Source organism: Nicotiana attenuata, unplaced genomic scaffold (genome assembly GCF_001879085.1).
Source record: "Nicotiana attenuata strain UT unplaced genomic scaffold, NIATTr2, whole genome shotgun sequence".
Classification (NCBI taxonomy): domain Eukaryota; kingdom Viridiplantae; phylum Streptophyta; class Magnoliopsida; order Solanales; family Solanaceae; genus Nicotiana; species Nicotiana attenuata.
In genome coordinates, this window is record NW_017670891.1 from 253,052 (window position 1) to 279,966 (window position 26,915).

Sequence of the window (26,915 nt, forward strand, 5' to 3'; positions counted from 1 at the left end):
GGTGAGGGCTAAAAGTGATAATACCCCATTTTTCTATGAAAATGAGCCCGTTGGGCCTACCCTAACACCTTATGGCCCAAAAAGATATTGGGAAAATGACACTGTATAACCATTTCCAAAATAATAGCAAAAAAAAAAAATGCGTTTTGTATAGTTTTGGTATATATATACATGCTATATGTTATATACAAAAATTGTACACTTTTCGGCTACTGAACGTAAATAATTTCTGGCGCGGGCTAGAAGTGCTAATACTCCAAACATATTTACATTTTTCATCAGCCCATCAAACCGACTCGTAAATTCTAAACAAAATCAAGGGCATTTATGTAAAAGAATGCAAATTCAAATCACAACGATTAGAAATAATTCAAATGAAAGCCTCTCCTAAAGGCCATAGCCGTCTCAAACCTGTAATCCCCAATTCTCTGAACCAAATCATATCCAGCTTCAGTTCACTGTCTGTGTGTTAAAGCAAGATATGGAGAAGGTGTGCGTAGCAGTGAGAGTGAGACCTGCAAGGAGTAACGAAGAGAACTACAATGGAACCTTCTGGAAGGTTGAAGAAAATCGCATTTCTCTTCACAAGTCTCTCGGAACTCCAATCTCCGGTGCCTCCTACACTTTTGGTATCCTATTTTTTCACCTTCTATTTTCGATTACATATGTGTGTGTGAACTTGAAGTGAAAGTTTGACCAGAATGTGTGATTTTTGGCAGATCATGTGTTCGATCAGGATTGTTCTAACGCTAGAGTTTATGACCTTCTTACTAAGGACATCATTCATGCTGCTCTTGAAGGTTTCAACGGTATGCTTTCTCTCCGTTGCGTTTTGTTGAATGTGTGAGCTCCTTCCAGCTTAAGGAAATGTATATGCTATAATGTGTTAATCAAGGAAGAATTTTACCATATACGTTTGATTTTAATTTTGCTTCGAGGAAGTTGTAGCAGTTTATTGTCGGAACAATTTGCTTTCGTAAAACTTAATTGTTTCGCCTAAAGGTAAAACATTTTGAGGCTATTAGGGAATATGTACCAAATTACAATTTTGGAAAGACTTGGGACTGATAGCTGACTCGACTTAGGTTTCGTGGCAAATTGGTTAATTTCAGAAGAAAGATACAGTATAACTTTATCAATGTGAAATCACAAAACTCATTGGAACCGGTTCTGCTGCTTTGAGCTTTATATTAAGGATTTGCATAACAAGTTGGCCTGTTATGTAGTCTTCAAAGGATGGTGGCAATAACTTTTCTGGTTTTAAAAAGATACGGTGTTTTTTATTATCCCATGTGAAAAATCTCTGAAACTACAGTTTACTCAACTCAAAATGTCCTTATGTTACAGTTGAATTTTTGTTCAGGAACTGCTTTTGCATATGGGCAAACCAGTAGTGGTAAAACTTTTACTATGAACGGCACTCAGAATGATCCAGGAGTCATCCAGCGTGCGGTCAATGACATATTTCAGAAAATTGAGATGGTATATATTTTCTTTTATTTCTATTTGTTACTATAGCTTGTTTTATCAATAGATTAGTTAATTTCTTTTTCTCCAGTTTTGTTTCTTGTATGTTGTGTACTGGCGTTTTGCAAATAAAGCTCCCTTTTTTTGCTTACTCTAATTCATGTTTTCCAGACAACTAATAGGGAGTTTCTGATTCGAGTATCTTATATGGAAATCTACAATGAAGAGATTAATGATCTATTTGCTGTAGAGAACCAGAAACTGCAGATTCATGAAAGTTTGGATGTAAGTTGTGGGTAGTACATCAATTACTATAATATCATATACTTACAAAAGTCTTTTTTGATGTCAAGAAAGTTTAATATAAATTATTTTCCAGCGTGGAGTTTTTGTCGCAGGTTTGAGGGAGGAAATAGTAAACGATGCTGAACAAGTACTTGAGCTTATACAGCGAGGAGAAGGTTTGACATCATGACGAATAATATATGACACTCTTCTTTGTAGAATGAGTGTAGTTATTAATGATTATTTAATTATTATAGTTATTTTGTTATATGTGTTACCAATACACTACATGTGACAATTTTTTTTGCAGTTAACAGACATTTTGGTGAAACTAACATGAATGTTAGAAGCAGTAGATCTCACACCATCTTCAGGATGGTAATAATTTTGAGTTAACTGTAGATTGATTATGTTTCTTCCGAATGCTGATGCATAATGACTCTTTGTATGAGAATATTGAAGTGATTCATTTCCATTTCCTTTCTGTTAAATTAGGTAATTGAAAGCAAAGGAAAGCATAATCCAGATGACGCTGTTCGTGTTTCCATTTTGGTCGGTATTCATTTCTTCAAGTTCCCTGGAAGCAATTTATTGTTCCATATGAATTACTAGTGGTTTTTTACTATAAAATTCTCAGAGTTGATTAAAAGAAATTAAAAAAAAAAGACTTCTTTGTGGAGTGATAGATCTCTCAAAGAATCTGAGACAATTTTAAAAATTTGTAGTTGTTTCAAAGTATATCTTTCTGTAGGTCATTCTGAATGTCAAGTTTCTGTGGATTGTCTGATTTATGTATTTATATGGTGCAATTAAAGAAGTAAAAGCATATCATTTGGTTTGGGTTTGTTGTAGTTGATTAAGAAGCTCATTGGGCCGGAGAGCATAAATCGCAAATACGATAGTTTCTTCTTTAGCTTTCTGGTCATTCACCTTTCTTGTCCTTTGCACTCATTTATAGTGTTTACTCCATTTAATTGTCTAATTTGTCAACTCAACTCTTCGACACTAGAATTTGGTAGATTTAGCGGGGTCTGAACGGATTGCCAAAACTGGAGCTGGGGGAGTTCGTCTGAAGGAAGGAAAGCACATTAACAAGAGCCTAATGATCCTTGGTAATGTTATCAATAAACTAAGTGAAGGTGTAAAACAAAGGTAGTTGTTCTGATACTCAATTGAAATATGTTCATGCACAGAATGAATGTGTGACTAGTTTGATTATCTACTTGAGCAGGGGACACATTCCTTACCGTGACAGTAAGCTCACGCGCATTCTGCAACCTGCTCTAGGTGGCAATGCTAAAACTTCAATAATTTGCACAGTAGCACCAGAAGAGGTAAACTTGTTATTATTACCCTTGTTGTGACAACAGAAATCAAATTGTACATCAGTTTAAAGAGTTCAATGCTTGTGTCCAGGTTCACGTAGAGGAATCAAAGGGAACACTCCAATTTGCTAGTAGAGCTAAACGGATCACCAACTGTGTTCAAGTGAATGAGGTCGGCTCCATTAATTATTCTTTTTATGTAATTACTTGTTTATGATCCACTCTACAGACACCTAATGAGATTAAATGATCACCTGTGTTCCTGCAAAATAGAAATACTCTTGTTTAGTATAACAGGTTAATTTGATATTAGTTGCTAAGACACTATGGCTTGCATTCAGAGATATCAAATTACGCTCCACTGGGCATGCTTGTTGACAGATAAAGAATGAAATATATCCAATAAGACATTGTATCGTAGATTTCTAATTTTCAAAAATTGCAGTATGTATCGAGGAAACTCTATTTACTGCTTGAAAGTGATAGCAGTTCAAATGCCAATAATGCAATTGCAGCACTTAGGAACTCCATTTTTTAGCTGTCATGACCAAGTATTATCAATCTCTGCCTTTCTGATAAGCTTCGCCTTGCTGGAAGTTCCTAATTGACACAACTTAAATTTTTCTGGTATATATATACTTTAGATTCTGGTTTAAACATCCATTCAAGCACCTATTTTTAACACACAAAGAAGGTAAGCTTTGCCTACAAGCAGTACATTGAACTGGTTATAATTCCCTTTCTCTTACAAATCACAAGCTGCAGGAGACTTCTTATTTGTTGCAGATATTCTGCCCAGAACCAAATAATGAGACTTCTTATAAGTTACTAGCTTCCTCTTTGACTTTTAAGGCGGAGCTTATTGTAGTTCAACTTCTTTGTAGATATTAACTGATGCAGCCTTATTGAAGCGGCAAACGCGGGAAATAGAGGAACTACGCATGAAACTTCAGGTTATTGACATGTGTCTTGGGCTTCATATTCATAACTCACATAACAATATCATAAATGGGATGAAACCTTTTACATAGGGATCACATTCTGAGGTGCTCGAGCAAGAGATACTGAAACTCAGAAATGACCTACTGAAGGTAATTATTAAGTACTTTTTTGTTTAAAGGTAGAAGCTTGATTGTATCTTACATTGACATAGGTCATGACTGCTTATTCTTCATTCATCAGTACGAACACGAGCGAGAGAAGCTTGCTATGGAGTTGGAGGAGGAGAGAAGATCACAGAAAGAGCGAGAGCAATGCATCCTTGAGCAACAGAAAAAAATCCATAATCTCAGTAATCTTGCATCTATCTCAGACTCAAATGGACATGCTACACAGGTAAAATATGTGAACTGAGCTGCTGGGACTTCCTTAGACTATCTTGTCATTTTGTCAGGGGGAGGCTCCACTTGGGACACAATGAGATGCTTGGATTTTCCTGTCCTGATCCCTGTTTTTTTATCATCTCCATTCTCTATTCTCTTTTAACCCCTTTATGTTCTGAATAGTTCCTCAAAAAATGGTTCGTACAGAAGAAAAAAAAATGTTTGCCACAACGTTTGTGCAATAGAAGTGTATGAGTGCCACACATTTGGATACTTCTAGCATTTTCATTGTGTTTCGCTTGCCATATAGAATTTAGCTACCCTTTATGCGAATTGTCTACCTAGTTCTTATGAGAGAGAGTGACCTTAAAATTTTCTAGTATTCTGGCACTTCGTACTTTCATTGTGCTGATGCACTTGTAGTTCTTATGGAATTTTGACTACGAAAAAATAGATAAGGGGTCCCTCATACTTTTTATAAGAGAGCTCTAATTTGAATGCCAATTCTCTGTTTCTTTATGTGTATGGTACTGACTGAAGTTCAATTTCTATTCTTAGAACCAGGAAGAAAGCAGTGGCAGCATCACTTGCCAGGAAGATGCTTTTAGTACCCCTTGTTTGAAGGCAATTCCCAGTGCCTTTGTTGCTAAGAGATCACAACGGTCTCAGGAGCTAGAATACAGCCCTGTGCCAGATGCTTTTAGCAATTTTGCCGATGAAGACACCTGGATGAAAATAAATAAAGGCTTTGTGGTTGATCTTGATTCATTTCACATGACTCCTTCTGTAAAAGTTCAATCATCTTTACCCAATGATGAAAATGATGTGAGTCTACTTTCACATACATATGCTGCGATCTTACTTCTTAGCCATTGTTATCCATTATACTTTTATTTCTCTCTTCCCCAACAAAATGCAAGACAACTTGCTTTACTCTATTTTCAGTTACACTGGGAAAATTATATGCAGCCTTCTTAATTTTTACAAATCTGATAGGCAAATAGTTTAGCACGAGTGTGCGTTCTCACCCTTTATCTATAACTTCTTTCTTAGTGCTCCGAGGGGAAGGGGGTGGAGAATGGGGCCCATAATCTTTCTCGTCTGATAATTGTTAACATGGATTTAACTATATTGAAGGTTATGATTTGCAGTTTCAATTGTCCTTCAATTATTTAGCACATATTTACTCTTGTAAATAAAGTTTGCACATACATATTTGTAAGACTTGCAGAATTTCTACCAGGGTTTGTCGACAGAGAATTACAAGCAAGAGGCACAGAATCTCAGAAGGCAGTTGGAACTTGTTTTAGAGGAAAGAGATGAACTTAGGGTTAGTATCTATTGAGATCATTTTCTTCTTACTTAAAAGCTTGTTTTAGTTGACCAGTCACTGACCACCTGTTTTAGCATTCAACTGTTTAAGATGTTTTTCCTGATTGAGATGTTCAATTAGTCCTTCCTGGTCCTAGTTTTTTCAAGAGATACAAAGTTTTGAACAACATGACTTACTGAAGTATAGAACAAGTCATTTGAGGAGAAATGTGACAAACTATTGGTTTATTTATGCTGCACTAAGTTCTCAGCTTATCCTTTAATCTTTAATTTTCAGAGACACCATACAGAACAAGAATCACTAAATAAACAGCTAGTGAGTGAGGTATCTGAACTCCAACAAGAGGCACTCTTGATCCGTGAGATCCCTCAAAGATTGTGCGAGTCTGTCACAACTTGTAAAGATATATACACTGACATCCTTTCAGTTTTACAGGTAATGCCTACTTGTGTAAGTTCTGTGGATTTCTTTGGCTGATGAAGTTCTCTTTCTTATGTATGTCGTCTCTCCATTGTCCTTTGGACAGAATTTTGTAGCTAATGAGAAATCTGCAACGGCCAAATTACTCTCTACAACAAGTGAAATTGGTACTTGTCTTTTTGCAACTTTGGAATCTCACTTCTCGGTAGCTATGCACAGCGATAAGTCCTCTGCTGGAAATAATTCTTCAATTGAAGCGCAACGTACCAAGCTTTATGATAAGTTGAATAGAACAATTTCATCACTTGTATTATCAGAGGATGAAATCTCAGGGAATCCGCCTCTCAGCTCCCAATATAAGGTAGCTGCCCCGTCACAGTTCTCAAGGTCTCACTTGTTAATTCTTACATGCTTTTCGATTCTGACAATGGGATATTATCTGCTAAGTTCAAGGCTCATGATAATTTAAGTTCCGAGGTCCATGATCTTCAGTAGTTAACCCACAAGGGGAATCATGTTTTTAGCTTAAACATCTTGATTGTTATAGATGCTTTTCCTCTTTTCTTTAAGTATACGTTTTTAATATGATCAAGGACTGCACTCTGGGTGGAGAAATTGCTTAAACATCTTGATTGTTATAGATGCTTTTCCTCTTTTCTTTAAGTATACGTTTTTAATATGATCAAGGACTGCACTCTGGGTGGAGAAATTGCTTGTTGGAAGAAGAAACTGGATGAAGATATCAAAACAATCCAGGCAAAGTACCAGAACTTGGAAAAGGAGTTCGACCTCAATAATCAGCTTCTTGTCGCTTCCAGGGATAGATATAATAGCTTAGAAAGGGAGTTTCATCTCTTGAAAGAAGAGAGGGATGTGTTGTCACGAAAAGTTTCCACTTCAAGTGAGAAGCTCGAACTGGTTACTAACCAAAAGGAAGAGGTATGGGAGGATTTGAATGCTGAAGTAAAGAGGAGGAAAAACCTCGAAGACGAGATTAAACAGTTTAGTGTTGCTTTTGCATGTCGACAAAGATCCGCCATCTCGCTTCATAGTGACTTCAAATCTGTGATTGATAATTTTAAGTCACAGAAGCCAATTTCAGCATATCCAGATCTCCTGGATTATGAGAGTTGAGTTTCATTCACAATTTTAAGTCACAGAACCAAAGTCATGCACAATTTGGTGTTGTAGTCTCATTCTTTCTTCTTGCTATGTATTCAAGTAACTAAATACTATTCAGGATCCCATTATGAATTGAATCATTTATCTGTATTACTACTGTTGTAATGCATTGACCATACGACCTTCGTTAAGAAGCGATATGGAGTGACATACAAGATTACACCATTGTGTACTTACATAACCCTCGAAAACCCTCCTCACTTGAAACAAAATATCTTGCAAATGGTGACAGAACACACCAAATGTCCCTATATTCTCTATTAGAATTTGTATCATTACGGTTTCAAACAAGGGACAAGAATAACCTAGTCTCAAAGGGACTTCATCAAATAGTTTCTTTATGTAATAACTAAAAAACCCTTGAAGTGTATCTAAAGAAATGTAAATCATACAAATTTGTGATGCAATAAACACCTAGCACTTTGTCACTTGTCTATTATAATGGTAACAGGAAAATAGGTCTATAATGGTAACAGGAAAAAACTTCATTGTCTCAAGTTTGTGCTTGTCTTTTAGTGCAGGATGGTTTTACTGAGACAAACAACTGATAGTTTTGTCGTGAGCAGAAATGAATATAGCACCTATAGATTTGGTTTCTGTTTGTCTTTTCATGTTTGAAGTTTGAAACAAGTGCACATGAAACAGTATGGTCTTCCATAGTTACGTCATTACCAAAGCATCTCCTGTGCCCATAACTCTGTCTGCTCTAACTGCTGTAATCTGCAAAAGTCGTAATAAGCTGTGGATTCTTTCTATCTGTTCAGAGAATGTTTCATCTCTAGCCACTAAGTTTTCGCGTTGCTACTATACTATTGCGAACTTTTCTTTTCTTTTTCTAAAAAAAAAAAAATTATACATTTATGTTAAAGTTGCGACAATTTGTCACAAAAGTATAGTAGGTAATATTGCTAATATTCTTCATTTATTAATTTAAAATTTTGATTTTTGAATTCAATTATGTTCACGCGAGTTTACCGACGGTATGAGTAAATGATTTGAAGACTTGGGTATTTTTGTACCTTACTGTTTTGCATTTAGTTCTCTTTTCTTCTAGATGTAGGCATCTTATTCTTAAAGGAAATGAAGATTGATGTATAACGTGTCTTCTCTATAACCTCATGTTCAATATTGTAGCTCAATTATATCATTTTCTTTCCCTGAACTTTCTTGCAATTTCACCACAGACGGATAATATAGGGAAAAAGGAACAAGGAAAAATAAACATAAGTGTCCTTGTCAAATATTAATGAAATTGAAAAGAGAAGTCGCATTAGATATCTTACGCTGGTCATTTCACATATTCACGTCTCTCTTAACGCCGAATCAAAAGCTGTCCTTATTGAAAAGAACGTTGAAGAGTTGAGCTTTTAGCCACAACATAATTTCATTAATGGTTACGTACGCAGCTTTACTACTATCTTGTACAGATAAAAAGGCTATTTCTCTCGGCTAGTAAGATTAACAGAAACAAGCTAGATTGTGATGTTTAGGGTACTGATTTTATCCAGCTAAACCTGAGTTCCAAACGTTCTCGATTGGAAGACAAGTTTGTTTATACGTAAATATCTATCTCCGTGGATGGAGAGTAGACACAAGAAATCATATTAAATTCCTTGATGCGTTTGGTGATACTAAATCAATTCAACAACCCCCAAAATTAAACCACAATACACTATTGCACAAAAGGAAGAAATCTAGGCAAATTAAAAGCTAAAGAAAAGGGAAGAGGTTGATGATTTAATATTCGTCTAATATGAGACAAAATGGAAGATTTTGGCAGAATTCCTCGTATTTGGCCCCAAAAAGAGGTGTAATTTTATAATAACGAAAACAAACAGCGCCTTGTCTCAGCAATTATTGAGGAAAAAAATATGCTCTGAAAATCATAGACATTTATTGTTTGTTGGTGCATGAGAATCAAACGGTAGCTGAAGCTCTATGTTCATTGCATTCATACTCACACATAACCACATATTATTGATTAGGCTCGACCAGGATTTTTAGGGTTTAAAGTTGAGAATCAACAGAAATGTATGGGAGTTTATGAAGTTTAAATCACTGGATCATTAGATTTTTAAGGGAGAAATTCAAAAATAGCCAGATTTACAAGTGGTCATTCAACAATAGTCACAGTTTCAAAAGTAATCCAAATTTAGCCACTTTTCATGTAAAGATAAATCTGAACGAAAACACTGTTCAAATTCGAAAAAATACTCCAGTATAATATACCGGTCCAACATAATATATATACTGGAGATTGGAGCAGTATATTATATTGAAACTTTTAGCGTGTTGAAGTTCCAGCATAATATGGTGGAAGTTCATACACAGGTGAAATGGATTTCCAGTATATTATGCTGGAACTTTCCGTTTTGCAGCAAAATAGTGGCTATTTTTCAATGACTTTACAAACGCTTGCTATTTTTGAATGACCAGTCCGAAAACTGGCTAGCCCGTGCTAGTTTTACGATTTTTAAGTGGACATATGTGTGTACGAAAAGATATTTAGAATACCACGACATGACTTAGCCTGCACACAGTGTAATTAATAATATAATATGGACAAGAAACTAATTGGACGTAAGAGATATGATTATGCATTTATAGTATAGCTGGACATCGTCTTTCGAGCTAACATTTTCTTAATTATCTGATATTCAAAACTCATTGACCCGACTAATTCACATTTAAGATTTTATTTAAGGGGGAGAGCTCCGATAGTTTTTCAAGCTAATTGGAGGCAACTATCTCCATATTCGAGCGTCTTTTTCTCCTTGGTTAGTATATTAAATGGCTATTTTATCTTTCATCACAAACTTATCAAGATTTTACTATTACAATCTTTACATAATAAAATGAGTTATTTTAAAATGTTGAAACGAAGTAGGTTTGAGTCTTATGTTACCATGTGGCTTTCCCAAAATATAATAGAAAAAGCACATACATTTTCCCACCAATTTTTTTGTCAAATTAAAGAGCTAGAGGAAAAAGATAAGGGGACATGAAAACGAAGTTTGAGGATGATGCACATGCATATAGGAGAGACATATTATCCCTCTACTTACTTAACTGGATGCCCAATTTTGTTGATTATGACTTATGAATGGACATTTTCAAAATTTTGTGTTCAATATATTTTATAGTATGTTGAAAAATAATTATTTTATAGTACAAATATTCATCTTTCCCTTTAGCTTATTGCTTAGACAAATCAGTAACCAGTCACGTTACCAAATTAAACTTCCCATGCAAAAGTCATCAATTTTCATTTTGTTCCTTTGTTGCTTTTTTAGATAGGTTGCTCTTGAATAAAACCAAAACCTATCAGGACCACACATACTATAGTAAGTTCATGCCTCTTTGTTGCTTACTTGCTTTTTCTGCTTTTTCTTTGAGTTTAAGCGGGCGTTTGGAAATAAGAATTGTAAAATTTCAGAAAAAAGTGAAAAAAAATTCAAGTGAAAATGGTATTTGAAAATTAAAGTTGTGTTTGGACATTAATATAATTTTGGGCTGTTTTTTGAATTGGGATTTTTACATTCCTATGCCATATATGAAACCTTATTACCCTTAATGTTTAAGGTTTGATTTAATTACAAACCCGTATACAAAATTACCAATCCTATACCATAATTAATTAAGGGTCTAATTAATGGGCAGTTTTTTACTCCTTAATTAAAGGTATCCATATATCCCACGTTTCTCTCTCCTAACCCATCACCCCCCCCCCCCCCCACGTTTTTACCCATACCCCTCATAGTTTAATTGTAATCTTTATAATCCATTCAACTGGTACTGTATTCCAAGTTAACCTGTCGCCATTCCACCATATGGACTTAAGACCACTTCTGCTCCTTCAGCTCCATTTTCAAAGAACAATCTCCATAATCTTTCGAGACCTCCCTCGGGGATTGGCTTCTGAACATAGTCTAATCCTTCTTCTCTTTTTAACCCTAATTCAGGGAAGCTTTCTTGCATGATTTGAAGTAATCGATCAACTCCATCGAGGAATATGGAATTGAATGGAGCTACGACTGTTTGTTTGTTATCTCCTTCACTTGAGTTCACTCTACTAATCAAGATCCTAATGAACAATTCTTCATGGAAAAATTTGTAGTCAACATTTTTTTCCAACATAGATTGTAGTTTAATTGTAGTATAAATGTACTAATTTTGTAGATACCCTTAAAAACAATACTGTTTTATACAATAATTAAATTAATATGTAGTTTATTTGTGGATGTTTTGTAGAAAATTTGTAGATGAAGAGAAAATTTTGTAGTCAACATTTTTTTTCAACATAGATTGTAGTTTAATTGTAGTATAAATATAGTAATTTTGTAGATACCCTTAAAAACAATACTGCTTATACACACGTAAACTGATTTGTAGTTTATTTGTACATTTTTTGTAGAAAATTTGTAGATGAGGAGAAAATTTTGTAGTCAACATTTTTTTTCAACATAGATTGCAGTTTAATTGTAGTATAAATGTAGTAATTTGTAGATACCCCTTTAAAACAATATTGCTTTATACATACTTAAACTGATTTGTAGTTTATTTGTAGATTTTTTTGTAGAAAATTTGTTGACCCAAGCAGCTGCGCATCAGCTCACTCCCGTCAAGAACAAGAGCTCCTCCCTTTCCCTCATGGAAACCAGCCAACTTCAGCCATGAAAAAACCAGACTAATATTTTGTCAAGGCGCATGATTTTAATTTAAGAAAATCATAAATGCCTAAATGAGAAGAGAATTCCAAATAATACTTTCTTTATTCGTCGTCGTTGAAATGTTCAAAGGAGTAGTCTGCGCCATGGAAGTCAAGCAACTCAAACAACTGGTTCATGCGTCAAATCAGAAGCTTCCCACAATTTAATCCGTGAAGAATAGTTTGTTAGTAGGGGGGATGAATCTGATGTGAATATGAAAAAATATTTAGTCCCAAATTTGCAGGCGCCTAATTTGGAAGGAATAAGCTATTCAAATATTTATCCTAGATTTGTTGGCACCTAATTTGGAAGGAATCAGCTCTTAATATTGGCTATTTAATGGATGGTATAAATTTTGTAGGAAAAATATAAACATGGCGGGTAATAATGCAAATATACACATTTTTGGTAATAAGGTTTCATATATGGTATAGTTAGGAAAAAATCCCTTTTAAATTTTTGTGAGTGTTGTGAAGTAAAATTTTTGAAAAATAGCATTCTGGAGTTTTTTAAAATTTCAAAAAATTCCATAATTCATCTTCAAATGAAAATCAAACATTTCATAGCCAAACACTATTTTTGAAAAAAATGAAAAAAAATTCGAAAAAAAGAAATCTTTTTTCATGGCCAAACGGGCCCTAAGTCCCATGCATTGGTACTGTAAAAAATATATTTATACGATCAAATTATTTATAAGTAATTATAGATAAATTTCTTTGATAAGACTTACCAATGACTTGATAAAAATTGTAACTAATGTGTTATGACATCTTAAACAATGCTGAGAGCTTAAAATCTGATAACACATTAAATTGCAATAATAATACAAAAAAAGATTAGCTTAACTATTCATTTTTTGTTTGAGGTGGGGCCATCCACCTTCTCGAGGCTTGGTAGATTTAAGTACAGAAAAGCCTAGCAAATTGACTTCAGATTGCATGGTCTCACAATGTTAGGTAAAAAAAATTATATGAAAATCCATATTTTTCACAAAAGCGAATCATGTTATTGTCTTTTCTCAAATGCCCCATCCCCTCAATTTAAATCTGCAGTGTTCTATTTCTCTCTGATCCAAACACTTATTCTTGTCTCTCACAATTAATGCCCAATTCCTTATCCTTTTGCCCTGACCAGCAATTCATTCAACATTATAACTTGTTCAAGTTCATTTCTACTTTTAGCAACCACACTACAACCTAAATGGTTCAAAACATGTCAAAACAACTAGGAGAATTCCTACAAGAAAAACAACAACCTTTTACCTTAGAGCTTTACCTTCTTGAAAGAGGCCACACCCTTAGCTCAAATGGCGATTTTCGCTGCTGTTCTGTAAATTCTACCACTAAATTCTTGAAGAAATCAGCCATTTGTGGTACAAAGAAGAAAAGAAAAGTTATTCCTAATTGTTTTAAGATTGTGAAATCTGTGTTGAATAAGCTTGTTAACAACCAAAAAATCAAGAATTTGACAAGTGAACAACACAATAATGCTACAATCAAGAATGGCCAAGGCAATAATACTAATGCAGATAACGACAACTTTTCTTCAGCAAGCAACACTAGTGTATTCAATTCTTGTGATGTAGAAGAAGCACATAATTTATCACCACAAGCTGCAGATGCCAACTTTCTGATCACTGAAAAACAGGTAATCACTTGGTTTTGTACCAACTAACTTAAATTACTGTTATAGTCAAACTGATCATACACTCAAATTAACTTAAATGTGAGAAAATATAGATTGTGACTTTACTTATAGTCGATAAAGCATACACTAAAATTAACTTAAATGTGCCAAAATATAGATTGTGGATTTATTGTTATAGTGAATAAGGCCATACGTAAAATTAACTTTAACATGATAGAAAATAGTTTTGTGACGTTACTGTTATGAATTCAGATTGCTTGTTCATAAGGTAACAGGTTTGTGAAGACAGAAAGCTAAGACTGGATTTTCTTGAAGAAAGTAAGCAACTCAGTCCTGTGTCAGTACTAGAAGAAACTGAATCTTCTGATGACGAATCCCCACATCTTAAAAGTAAGTACTCGTACTATTTTTTATGATAGCAACTCTCTTTAGAATTTAGTTTTAATATAAATCTTAAACTCTAAATTCTAACTACTTTTCGGAAACATGACTCTCTACCTTCTTAAGGTAAGGGTAAGGTCTGTGTACGCTCTACCCTTTCCAGACCCCGCGAGTGAGATTAAACTGTGTTTGTTGTTGTAAACTCTAACTACTTTTATGTAACAAAACAGAACAAGAATGTCTCAAGCCAAAGAAATTACAAGAGGAATTTTCAACCCAATCAGTTACTAGTTCAGGGGAAACAAGCCCTGAGTCTCAGTACATTAATAACAAGAAAGCAATACAAAAATCAAGACAGCTCCTTTTTGACTGTGTGAAGGAAGTGGTGGAAAATCAGAAGAGGAAAGATCCTCAAGAAGAAGAAGGATTTCAAAGAATATTAGGAGCTGAGCAACTTTGGGAGCTTCTATTGGAGAATATAAGGTTATGGAGTCAAGACTCTATAAATGAAACTAATATTAAAAACTTAATGCATTTTGATCTGTTGAATTCTTTTGAACAGTCAAGTGGACTTGAGGAGAAAAGGGAAATAGGTAAGGTCATTGGTGATTTAATTTTTGATGAAATTGTAATAGACATGTTCAATTATTTTACTTCAAGATAAATTTGAAGAGTTTAGAAAAAAAAGTTATAATCACACTCTGGCTTTAATAATTGTCTTTTTCTTGTTTTTATTAGTAGTTGCTATTCTGCAAGCTGTGAAGAAAGTTTAACAGCTCATGCAATATACCAACTTAAGAATCTTTCATTCCTAATCAGTAGAATCCTATGAATTATCATTGCCAATTATTCAGCATAAGTTATGATCCCCAAAAAATTTATTTTAATATCCTTTATACTCTGAATAAACATTGAAGAATCCGAATTAGTTGAATAGGTGAGTTTCGAACACTAGAAAATGAAAAAAAAAAAAAAAATTCAGAATGTAGGATGTTGTCCTAAAGGATTGTCAAGAACATCTCACGTAATATTAATTTAATATGACTATGAGTCTACGTTTATACACAGATAATCTAAATAATATTTTATAGTACTATCAGGGTCGTATAAGAGATAATTATGTGTAACTACCTACGACAAGTACGGAATAGTTACCTAAAAGATAATTCAAGTGACCCTGTAACAGGGGCGGCTCAACAGATCTTGTGGCCTAACGAGAAACTATATTAAGAGGCCTTTAAATTTATTTTTGATAAATTTTTTACACTAACAACAAAATTCGCTTTCTAAACAACTAATTAATCATTTAATACAAAAAATGGTGAATTTCAAAATAAAAAAGGGAAGAAAAGCACAAAGAATAAAGTGGTGGATTATCGGATGTTGGAGTCTAGAAATCAAAGTGAAAAATTTGATTTAGCTATCATCACAATCAAGAAAAAGAAATAAACGTACACAGCGTAATAACTTAAGCTTTGAGCATTGACAATGTCAAAAATATTACTCATTCCGATCCATTTAAACGATAATTGTAGTTCATTCTATAACACTTATTAGTAAATATCTAAAATTAATTGTAAATACTCTATTATAATATGTTGAATTACATTAAAAGAAAACTGGTGCATGAATGCTTTTGTGTTCATGCAGTTTCAAAAATGATTGCAAAAGAAGTTGTCGATATATATCTTAATTCCTATATAAAAAGAATAAAACTAAAAATGAAAAGTGAAGCAGATATACTAATTAATGAGTGAGAAAATTATCATAATTTATGAACTTATTGGTATAAAATAACCTCAATCAAATAACAAAAAAAATATATGATAACACTTTTCCTTATAATAATTATTTATATAAATTTTATAGTATATAATAGTCACAATAATAAGAGATTAAGTGAATTTGGGGCCTTCAAAGCCTTTAGAGCCGTCATTGCCCGCTACAACAAATATAATATGCACTGATACGTGAATTAAATCCTATAAATAAATGAGAAATTAAACTGAAGTTGGCAATTCTTTGAAAAAGTCATTCTTCGAGAATATGTGGAAGATCTGAAATTGGGAATGATGGTTGATCTTGATATTTGAACTGCAAAAGGATGGGGTTGCAAAGTGCAATTGTAGGACATTTAAATTGCTAAAGCTACATGTGATTAGGAGTGTATATGAACCGAGTTGGTTCGATTTTTATCAAAACCAAGCCAAACTAACTATATCGGTCTGGATTGGTTCGATTTTGGTGGGTTCTTCGGGTTCTTTTGTTACTTAAATATTATTTCAATCTTTGTTAAATTTTTTATAAGTAAATGTATTTAGTAAAAATATAAAAAATTGACAAACATATTATTTATTAAATATTTTTATGGGTGAATTTACTTAGTAACACATGATAGTTAGTTTTTTAGTCGTTTGACAATAATTTTCGTTGATACTTTCAAGGTTAATCGATTTTAGTAATTAAACATAAAAATTAATATGATACCTAAATAATAATATCCACTTCAAATTCGAAAAAGATATAAGAATTTAATAGAGCTTGACATATGAATACGGAAGAAGAAAGAGATTGACGTATTTCAGTAGCACTTGATAAGAAAGTGATCATACAACCCAATTGAAGGTTAATAAATATGGAGCACTTCATATTTTATTAAATATTATATCCCATAAGAGAATCTCAAATATTTCTAGACATTTTTTTAAAGAAAATTCTATGTAAAATCTTAAAAGTATATATAAAAATTATATATTTATATGTCGGTTTGGTTCGGATTTTTTTTACTCAACACCAAACCAAATCAAACCAAACCTTTTAATCAGTTTGATTTGACTTTTCAGTTTGGTGCGATTTTTCGGAGCTAAACTTGCGTCCTAGAGTTTATGAACTCATCTCTTCTTAGCAAAATTAAATTTATATGACATTCTAGTGGTCCAATTTACAAGTTCTACTTTTGAAAAAAAAAATTGCTTTACCTCAAAATTATATATCGGTACTTAAAAGTGTACTCCTTCCGGTCTATTTTACTTGATTTTTTGGTCTCATTTTTGTAGTCCATAATATTTGATTTTTTCAGATATTAAGAAGGAATTAACTTATTTTTTCCAAATTGCCCTTCGAGTAAACAGCCTAGGAGTATTCGTTATACTTTCAGTGAATAAATTAAGGTTAATATGGTCAATTTGATTGTTAGTTAATGCTAAAAGGTGAATTCCTTAATATGTGTGAAAATAGTCAAAAAAATCAACTAAAGTGGACCGAATTTCAATAAAATAAATTTAACTTTAATTATGATTTTCACAAATATAAAAATCCTCCTTTTAGCATTAATCAACAATGAAATTGACTATATTAACCTTAATTTGTTTACTCCAAGGCAGCTCTGAAAAAAAAAGTTTAATTCCTTCTCGATATATAAAAAAATCAAATATTATGGATCATAAAAAAAATCAATTAAAATGGATCAGAGGAAGTGTACTTTATCTGCTGGATTTTTGAGTATTTTACTAGAGGTTTTTTATTTGCTCCTATCTAATTTCTCTGAAGCACATACTCGGAGATGTCTGCAGGGCGAATGATATTAAAGCAATCTCCCCGTACATTAGAAAGAGAATATCACCAAAAGTTCGTGATCCATGGTCGAATTTATTCTAATTTCAAGACCTCTAATCAAATAGTATGTCACGGCTATCAAAACTAAATTAGTCCAAGGAAAATTGAATGAAGATTATTTTAATGCAGGACTGATAGATGATGAAAGAAAGTGCTTAGCAGACATTGAGGAGTGGGAACCAGTCCAAGAACAAATACTAAGGCAGAAATCAAGAGCTACATGGATCCAAGTAGGAGATCAAAATACAAAGTACTTTCATGCTTGTATGCGAGCTAGACAAGCAAGAAACAAAGTTAGCTGCATTACAATGTGCTCCAATTACTAGTGAGGAAATAAGTCAAATAGTGAGGAACATGCCTAATGACAAGGCACCAGGCATTGATGGGTATCCTGCAGAATTTTTCAAGGAGTACTGGTCAATCATAGGGCAAGAAGTTACAGATGCTGTGCAGAATTTCTTTCAGAAAGGAAAGCTAATGAAGGAGGTTAATTGCACTACTGTCACATTGATTCCAAAGGTCAAAAATCCAGTCTTGTTAAGGAATTTAGGCCTATTGCTTGTTGCTCAACAGTATACAAGATCATAGCTAAACTCTTAACAAATAAACTGAAAATGATGGTGGATTACCTGGTTGGACCTACTCAGTCTGCTTTTATTGAAGGGAGAAATATACTAGATAATGTGATAATGGCACATGAACTAATCAAAGGATATTCTCAGAAGAATGTGTCACCTAGGTGTATGATAAAGGTGGACATTAGAAAAGCCTACGATTCTGTGGAATGGGGATTCATGAGAGCAGTATTATTGGAATTTGGTGTTCCATTTAAGCTAGTGGAATTGATTATGACATGTGTTAGTAGTAAACTACTCATTATTGCTGAATGGAAGTCTAACTGAAAAGTTTGAAGCAAGAAAAGGCTTACGACAAGGGGATCCCATGTATACCTGTTTGTTCTAGCCATGGAATATCTCAACAGATCTCTGAAAGCTCTGACAAAGACATTCAATTTTCATCCTAAATGCAGCAAACTCCAGATTGTCCACATCTGCTTTGCAGATGACCTGCTTATGTGTTGCAGGGCTGATGAAATATCAATGAAGATGCTGATCAGATGTTTCCAACAATTCTCTGAGGTTTCAGGACTGCATGCTAATATGGACAAAAGTTCATTATATATAGCAGGAGTTAAAAGGGAATTCAAAGACAAGATGTTAGCTGAATTGCAATTATCAGAAGGGACCTTACCATTCAAATCCTTGGGAGTTCCATTGGCTGCAAAAAAGATCAGCATACAACAATGTATGCCCCTGGTGGAAAGAATTATGGACAAAATTAGAAGCTGGACCTCCAAGTTCCTTTCATATGCAGGCAGATTACAGCTTATCAAGAGTGTTTTGTTTGAAATGCAGACTTATTGGGCTCAAGTATTCCTCATCCCTAAGAAGATTGTTAAAATGGTGGATAGCACATGCAGGAGGTATTTGTAGACTGGAAGTAATGAGGACACTCAGAGAAATCCTATATCTTGGGAGACTTTGTGTAAGCCAAAAGCAGCAGGAGGACTAAACATAATCAATTATGAAACATGGAACAAGGCAGCAATAACAAAATTGTTATAGGCAATAGTGAACAAGAAGGATAAACTCTGGATAAAGTGGATACATGGTCAATACATAAAGAGGCAAGATATAGCAAGTATGGAAGTTCCTAAACAAGCTAGTTGGCTTGTAAGGAAAATATTCAATGCAAGGGAATGGTGGGCAAATGATATGCAAAGAATGTAGGCCTGTGTGAAGAATGGGAAATTCAGCATCAAAACAACATATATAAAAAGCTCTCCAGAATGGCCTAAAGTGAGGTGAAAATCTGTAACAATGATCAATGGTAGTCTGCCAAAGCAACAGTTCATAATGTGGATGGCAATGCATAGAAGACTGGCAACAGTGGATAGATTGATGAAATGGGGAATTCAGGTTGAACAGGGATGTGTCCTGTGTGAAAAAGATGTGACTGAGACTCATGAACACTTATTCTTTGAGTGTTCATACTCAAAGAAACTATGGGAAAGTATGTTAACATGGTTGGGGTATCACAGAAGAATTCAAGACTGGGAAGAAGAAGTAAATTGGCTAATCAAGAATGTCAGCAATAGAAACCCAAAGAGAGGTTTACTAGGAGTTGTGTTTGTTGCTGTGATGTACAACATATGGATGGAAAGAAACAATAGAAGATTTCAACAATGCAAGAAGGCAGTACAAGACAGAGCAAAAGATATTGCTGTCCAAATTCATGTAACTGGACAAATGAAGCCAAAATGGAAGCCATTACTGGAACGGTTAAACAACTATCCTAGCTGTGTATAGGATAGTATATATGTTTGTAATAAGAATAGCAATAGAAGAGTTGTATAGGTTTTGTTTATAATTTGTTTTTATTTTGAGATTTGCTCAAGAGTCCATAGAGAGCAGATGGTGTAACTTTGAAACAAAGGTTGGAATAAAAGTTCTAATTTCGACCAAAAAAAATAAAACTAAATTAGTCCTATATTTATTCTTTAATTGGATTTTCTCTCTCTAAGTATCAAATTACAGAAAACAATCCATTTTAAGTCAAATATCATTAATTTTAAGTCATATATCACTGACGCAACTGATGAATCTTGAAGGATCAAAACTATAGAAAGTGTAATTAAGGCACTTTTAAACTTAATATTTTCGTTATTTTCAATCCGTGACTTCTCATGTTCTCTTTTAGACTACATTACTCTTTCCGGGAAATCAGGGGCGGTCCGACGAATTTTGTGGCCTAAAGCCAAACTTTACGAGGGGCCTTAATTTTTTTTTTAAAAATTATTGTTCATTTGAAGTCTACTTTTTTAGCTTTTCTTAGATACAAAGTTGCTAATAATTTTCTTATAATTAATAACTCCTAATAAATATTTCTCAATCTAATCCATTTAACCTTTCTTGTGACACTGTTGATCTTAGGTAAGATTTTATCAATTTTAATTTTGAAAACTTCTTTCCGTTGAAGCAACGGTAACATGAGTTATTAACATTATTCCATAAGCAATTTGGGCATTTGGAAAAGAATTAAATCTTTTTATTTTATTAAGTGTATCAACTAAAGTGATATCTTCTAATTGTACTATTTTCCTTAATACTTTTATCAGAAAATAAATATAAACCATAAAATACGAATTAATTATTATGCTTTTAGGAACATTCAAGATTAAGGCAATATTTTTTCAAATTTTCAACATCTAGTGATCTTAGTTTCTACCGCCAAATAGAAAATCAAAATATTTTCATATGCTGTGAATTGTTCAAATCTGTTTTGAAGTGAAAAAATAGTCTTGTCTATTATGTATAAAAGTAATCAACTCTAAAGTACTCTTCGAAAGATTTTGAGATTCCATTATCAACATTCGCATCAAATTGTTACTTCCTATATATTTCCTACGAAATTCGAGATCGATATTTATTTCAAGTGCAATTTCCTTGGTAGAAATCATAGCAGTTGCAAATCCTTCTTATCTATATTTGTTAATGAAAAAAATCAAACTTTTTCACTTTACAAAATTTTTTTTAAAAGTTATACATAGTTTATTAGGTGTAACAAAAAATGGGGCCCCCAAAAATATGGGGCCTAAAGCGATTGCTTTACTTGCTTTATGAAAGGGCCGGCCCTGCGGGAAATTTTTGCCAGAATCTTTCTTCAGGTAATGCATTTTAGTTTCACTATCGATAACATACGTACTTTGCAATATTTATTTGAATATGCAGGTTTATATTTCTTGATTATGTAAAGAACTGATCAATTATCATGATTTTAGTTAAGAGCTGAAATAAAATGAAAGCAGAGGATTGGGTATAGCAGATATTAAAGGTTGATCTGGAGTCTCTTGGTTCTACAAGTTCTTAAAATAATACTTATGTTATAAATATAATTGTATTTATGGTGAATGTCTATATTTAGAGAGATTCTAGGGTTCATTGCTTGGTGGCTAAGCCACCCTCTCCCTATAAATAGAGGGTTCTATTCTATTGTAATTCATGCCAAATCAATAAGAATTCCCCCCCTCTCTCTACTTTTCTCTGCAATACTCTTCTTCTTCTTTTATTGTTTCATAACACGTTATCAGCACGAGACTCTAACCAATTGAGTAGAAGCTTTGGGAATGATCATAATGATTGTCAATTGTTCTATGAATTTCCTTCATGCTTAAATTTTGGATTTAAGGTAAGTATTTTACTTTGTTTTTCTCTTTTAAATTCTTGAAATTCTATAATTTGATTTTATATACAAGCAAAGACAACAAAGTTTGATTATAACTCTAATGGAGTTTGTAAGAAATAATAACCACCTGAAGTGGTAAAATTTTTATGCCTTGCCATGATCAAATTCATGTATGATTGTGGGCAAAGAATTGAAAACCCGTCCCATTGAATTTGCTCCATTCTCATTCCCTTAAGAGAATGTGATAGCAATATGTGATAAGTCTGAAAGAAGACAATTATTACCGTGAAGGTATCAATGGATGTGGACGTGGCAATACACGAAATTATAATCGTCATCATTGTGATAATGAGAATAATAAGGATTCTCAAAATAATCCTTCACTCTGTGAAAAATATTTGTCATCGATTTGACATGAGATTTTATAAAGCACATACAGATGACTATGGTCAATTCATGATGTGAATGTGACAACATCTGATTTATGAATACATATTCATTCTTGGAATAATATGAACGTGCTAGTGGTAGTGAATATACCACACTCACCTCTAGAAGGAGGTTTGAGATGATATAAGAAAATAATGTCATTATTATGGCATGAATGGTCATTGGTCACGTACCTATTGTACGCCAAAATATTTTGGCATTGTGATTGTTAAAAGACAACGGTAATGCAAGAAACAGATCTTGCATTTAATTTTGACCATAACCATAATGGTATAACTTTCTCTTTAAAAGAGATATTAACCATATGGGTGTTGATGATTATGTGGTACTACAAAATTAATTGAGAACTCTGCAAGAGTCAATTATACTATTTTGGAGAAACACAATTAATTACCAATAAGGTATTGGGTTGTAGTAAGTCTCAAAGAAACTTATTCAGTTTCCAAAGTATACGCGAAAGCGGTTGATTATATTGAGACTATAAATAAAGGAAAGATTTAATATCTTCTATTTCTACAACTTGTAGCGGGGTAATATGTATGTGAAAAGTTACCCGCTTTATTCTCCAGTTTGTACTACACAAAAAAAAGAATGCCACAATAAAAGGAAGTTTATTGATATAAAAATCCATATCATAATAAACTTGGAGTTTATTGATAATTGCACATGTCATGGTGTAAATCTGAAGTTTATCAATATTGATAGTTTATTCAGTTGGCATAATTGGTTTACCCATATCAATTTAAGTATGATGTGCAAAAATAAAAGAGAATTCACATGGGTAAATATTAAATAACTAGAAAGTTCTTTACGAATTCTATTATGTTGCATGTTCTCATTAATTAATATACCAATTAAAATTGGGATTGAATCCCATGAATGCTGGAAATATCAAAGGTGAATATGAGCCCATTCACCTGCCATTTATACCACATAAGATGCATCTATGAGATGGTTACATGTGCGATTATTAATTACCCGCAACCTGGCCGGTGTTTGCGAGGTAACTTGCTCACTAATTTAATTTCGAGCATAATTTCCAGATTTGCTATTCAAGAAGTTCATCTTGATAAATTGGTTTAAATCACAGTTGGTTTAGCAAAATGATTTATTAAGCGCCTCTACTTAATAGCTAAACAATTGCTTATGAGAACAAAGTTATCTATATCAGTTTGATATATGGTATATACTAAAGTATATTATTTTCTCCCGTCACAAGTGGTTCAGGGTCAGGAACCAAATAATTACATCTTATTATAATTGATGTGCGGTGTATATTTTGACTAACATCATAACGCACAAAGATGGGTTCTCAAAGTTGAGGAAACAAGTTAGTTTTTCTAACATGAGGGGGAGACATGATAAACAGTTGAGAAAAAATTACGTGGAATGAATTATCATTTGTTCATATAGATCCTCGAATAAGATAATATGAACTTGAAGTTCATAAAAAGATAAATCATCTGAAATATATTGCAAAGCATGCCAGATACATTTGCTGACCTAAAGAAAGTAATTATATTCTCATGCTATAATTATAAGCATGATAATACGATAGCGAGAATCTCTATGGAGATGTTGAAGAGCCATTCCACGACATTATATGAAGATATTATATCTCTATCAAGAATGATGATTTCAAGGTGGAATATATTCATTCAAGTTAATATGGCTGATTTGTATATCAAATCTCTACCAAAGATCTTTTGAAGATGGTGCACAAGATTGGATTGCAAATGCTTAAGGATGTGGAGTGATGCTCTCATGAGGGGGAGTTAATACGCGTTGCACTCTTTTTCCCTTACAAGGTTTTGTCCCACTAGGTTTTTCTTGCAAGGTTTTTAACGAGGCAACCAAAAGGCGTATTGTTAGATATGTGTACTCTTTTTCCTTCTCTAGAATTTTTTTCCCACTGGGTTTTATTTTAGTTAAGGTTTTAACGAGGCACATTATCTGTTGAATAGACATTCAAGGGGGAGTGTTATAAATAGAATTGTATTATGGTGAATGTCTATATTTAGAGAGATTCTAGGGTTCATTGCTTGGTGGCTAAGCCACCCTCTTCCTATAAATAGAGGGTTCTATTCTATTGTAATTCATGCCAAATCAATAAGAATTCCCTCTCTCTCTACTTTTCTCTACAATACTCTTCTTCTTTTATTGTTTCATAACAACTTAGTAGTTTTTTTGGTTGACACATTATTAATTGCATACTGTCCTATACTGACAAGCATAAAATCTTTAGCCCTAGCTTAATTCAGAACAAAATTCCAGTTCTTATGTGTTACTTTTTGTTATCTGGTTTAATATATATCTGTCATACACCCCCCTCTCTCAGGTCTGTTTATATTGTTGGCTCTGTTTGTTTGTAATGCATGCGGATTTATATCCTGCATTCATATAAGATTTTACGTTCTGTGTAGGGGCGGCAATTTGAGTCCAAATCCATTTAACCCGTCTAGCCCGCTCAAGGTTGAGTCGGTCATTGACCCGCCCATTCGTTGAACTCAGCTCATCTTAACCCAATACATATTAGCTCATTTAAAATTGGGCTGATTTTTAGCCCAAATTGATCTATGAGTAACTTTGTTTGATATATTATATATGACCATAACAAAAGAAAAAAAAAGTCTTATTTGATAATTAAACAATTCATAAGAAAACAACACACATTAATTAAAGCTTGATTAGAGGGGAGTTGGCCTATGACCCAAACTTTAGCCCATCAAGACCCAACACATGTAACTTTTGAACGCAACCCATTTGACCCGCCCATTTGACAACCCTAATTTTGTGTATTGAAGCATGAGTCTTGATTTTCCATTTGAGAACCCTAACAGGGTATTTCCCTTGTGATATTTTGCTTTGAGTTTTAGCATTTGGTCCTACATTCTTATTTTTAACCTGCGCTCTTTTATATATAGTGGGAAGGTCTTCGAGTATCAAAAAAGGAAAGAAAAAGAACATTATGCTGAGGATAAATTTAAACCCCCGAGTTTAGCTGGAAAAAAGTACAAGTAATTTTCAAGTGCATGTCAGTTAATTGCAACTCGAGTATTTTGTGCCAAGTCCTGGGATGAGTTGAGCCCATACAACTTTTGTAGTTTTGCATGTTTGTTAGTATTTGACGTCAAGATGGGCAATTTCATTGATCATCTTTAAAACAAACAAGATCTCTACTTCAGAGCTCGGTAGTTGTTGACAAACAACTTTTGTATATATTAGGAAGTAGTTAAAGATCGTCACCAAGTCAGTAGGTAGGACATTGATAAGTGGGGTTTTCGACTACGTATTGGCGTCTTTTAGCTTTCGTTTTAATCCAAAAGTATTTAATTATTTTTCCGAAAACCGATGAAATATGCTTAATTGCAGGAGTATTGGAAAATGAGTCACTAAGATGAAATCCAACTCAAGAAGGAGTGATCTGAACTCAAGGACAAATCGCACAAAAGCTCAAGTCGGACTGGCGGTCGCAATTATTAAGGCATTCATGTCAGAGGACTAGTGCAATGTGCGGACAGAAGCTATGCAAGAGCTAAAGTTTAAAGAGTCTCATTTCAAGCTCAAAGGAAAATGCGGACCGCATAATTATTGTGCTGCCGCAGAAGTGAGCTAGGCGGCCGCACTCAGAAATGTGCGATCCGCAGAAGGGCAAATGCAGTCGCATTCCAGAATTGTGCGGCCGCAGATTCAACTCCTATCAAGACTGAAGCAAAGTGCGGACCGCACATGGAATTGTGCGGCCGCAAAACCTCCGAAAGAGCATTTTTGTCCGAAAATTCCAGCTTTGTATAAAGGGAATAGTTTCACGAAATTGGGTCAAGTTTTGAATATTCAAAGTGTTGTAGCCGTTTTTCCTTGCTTCTTTAGGCAACTTTAGTTTATTTTGGTGATTTAACATTGGATTTTTATCTTCTAATCTTTCAATATGAGTTTATTATCATTTCTTCTTCTATTTCTTCTATTCTAAGCATGAGTAGCTAGATTCTCACTAGGATTGTGATCCAACCCTAGAGTGTAAACCTAATGGGTGTTTGATTTATGGCTTGTTTATGGTTGGGTGTTTGTTATTTAGCCTTGTTCTTGCTTTTAATTGTAGAATTAATGGTTGCAAACATTAGTTCATGCCTATTTGACTTGGTCTCTTCTTGAGAAAGAGAGACTTAGTCTAGAAAAACTTGGCTAACAAGGAATTGGGACAAACTCAAGAGATTGATAGTCCCAATTAAAGGGTTGAACCTAGAGATAGTAAAACCAGACTTGAACATTTTATTAAAGGGTTGAACCTAGAGATAGTAAAACCAGACTTGAACATTTTATCAACTGTTTTGTTCAATACCCATTTGGACTTGAGAAAGTTAAAGTGGGCAAAATCACTCTCTTATCGAGATGTATTGAGTGGGTACTTGAGTGTTGATATCTATAATACATCCCAACCAACAATACAAGCTTTAAAGTTTACAACCCGTTAGGCGAACACCTAGGTGAAGGTCATAGCCCTAGGCCTTTTTATATCTTTGAAAAACAACCAAAA

General features: G+C 33.6%; 2 protein-coding genes across 4 annotated transcripts; both read left to right on the forward strand.

The window, feature by feature from the left end:
* Positions 1–368: 368 nt before the first annotated feature.
* LOC109244267 (kinesin-like protein KIN-7N) lies at positions 369–7,494 on the forward strand. Of its 3 annotated transcripts, none has more exons than XM_019411326.1 (18): positions 369–629; positions 720–809; positions 1,364–1,482; positions 1,639–1,752; positions 1,847–1,928; positions 2,063–2,130; positions 2,248–2,304; positions 2,762–2,904; positions 2,984–3,086; positions 3,169–3,249; positions 3,962–4,030; positions 4,109–4,168; positions 4,260–4,412; positions 4,958–5,224; positions 5,631–5,729; positions 6,009–6,167; positions 6,259–6,513; positions 6,840–7,494. In XM_019411326.1, exons 1-18 carry the CDS (start codon positions 482–484, stop codon positions 7,284–7,286), a joined length of 2,514 nt encoding a protein of 837 aa, XP_019266871.1. In that variant the 5' UTR covers positions 369–481; the 3' UTR covers positions 7,287–7,494. The 3 variants fall into 3 exon arrangements, with proteins under 3 accessions (XP_019266871.1, XP_019266872.1, XP_019266873.1); XM_019411327.1 differs by having other exon boundaries at positions 5,643–5,729; XM_019411328.1 differs by lacking the exon at positions 6,840–7,494 and adding an exon at positions 6,746–6,791.
* Positions 7,495–13,024: 5,530 nt separating this feature from the next.
* On the forward strand, positions 13,025–14,768 carry LOC109244263. The gene is made up of 3 exons (XM_019411322.1): positions 13,025–13,690; positions 13,966–14,080; positions 14,302–14,768. The coding sequence occupies exons 1-3, from the start codon at positions 13,244–13,246 to the stop codon at positions 14,733–14,735; spliced, it is 996 nt and encodes a 331-aa protein (XP_019266867.1). The 5' UTR covers positions 13,025–13,243; the 3' UTR covers positions 14,736–14,768.
* The last annotated feature ends 12,147 nt before the right edge of the window (positions 14,769–26,915 follow it).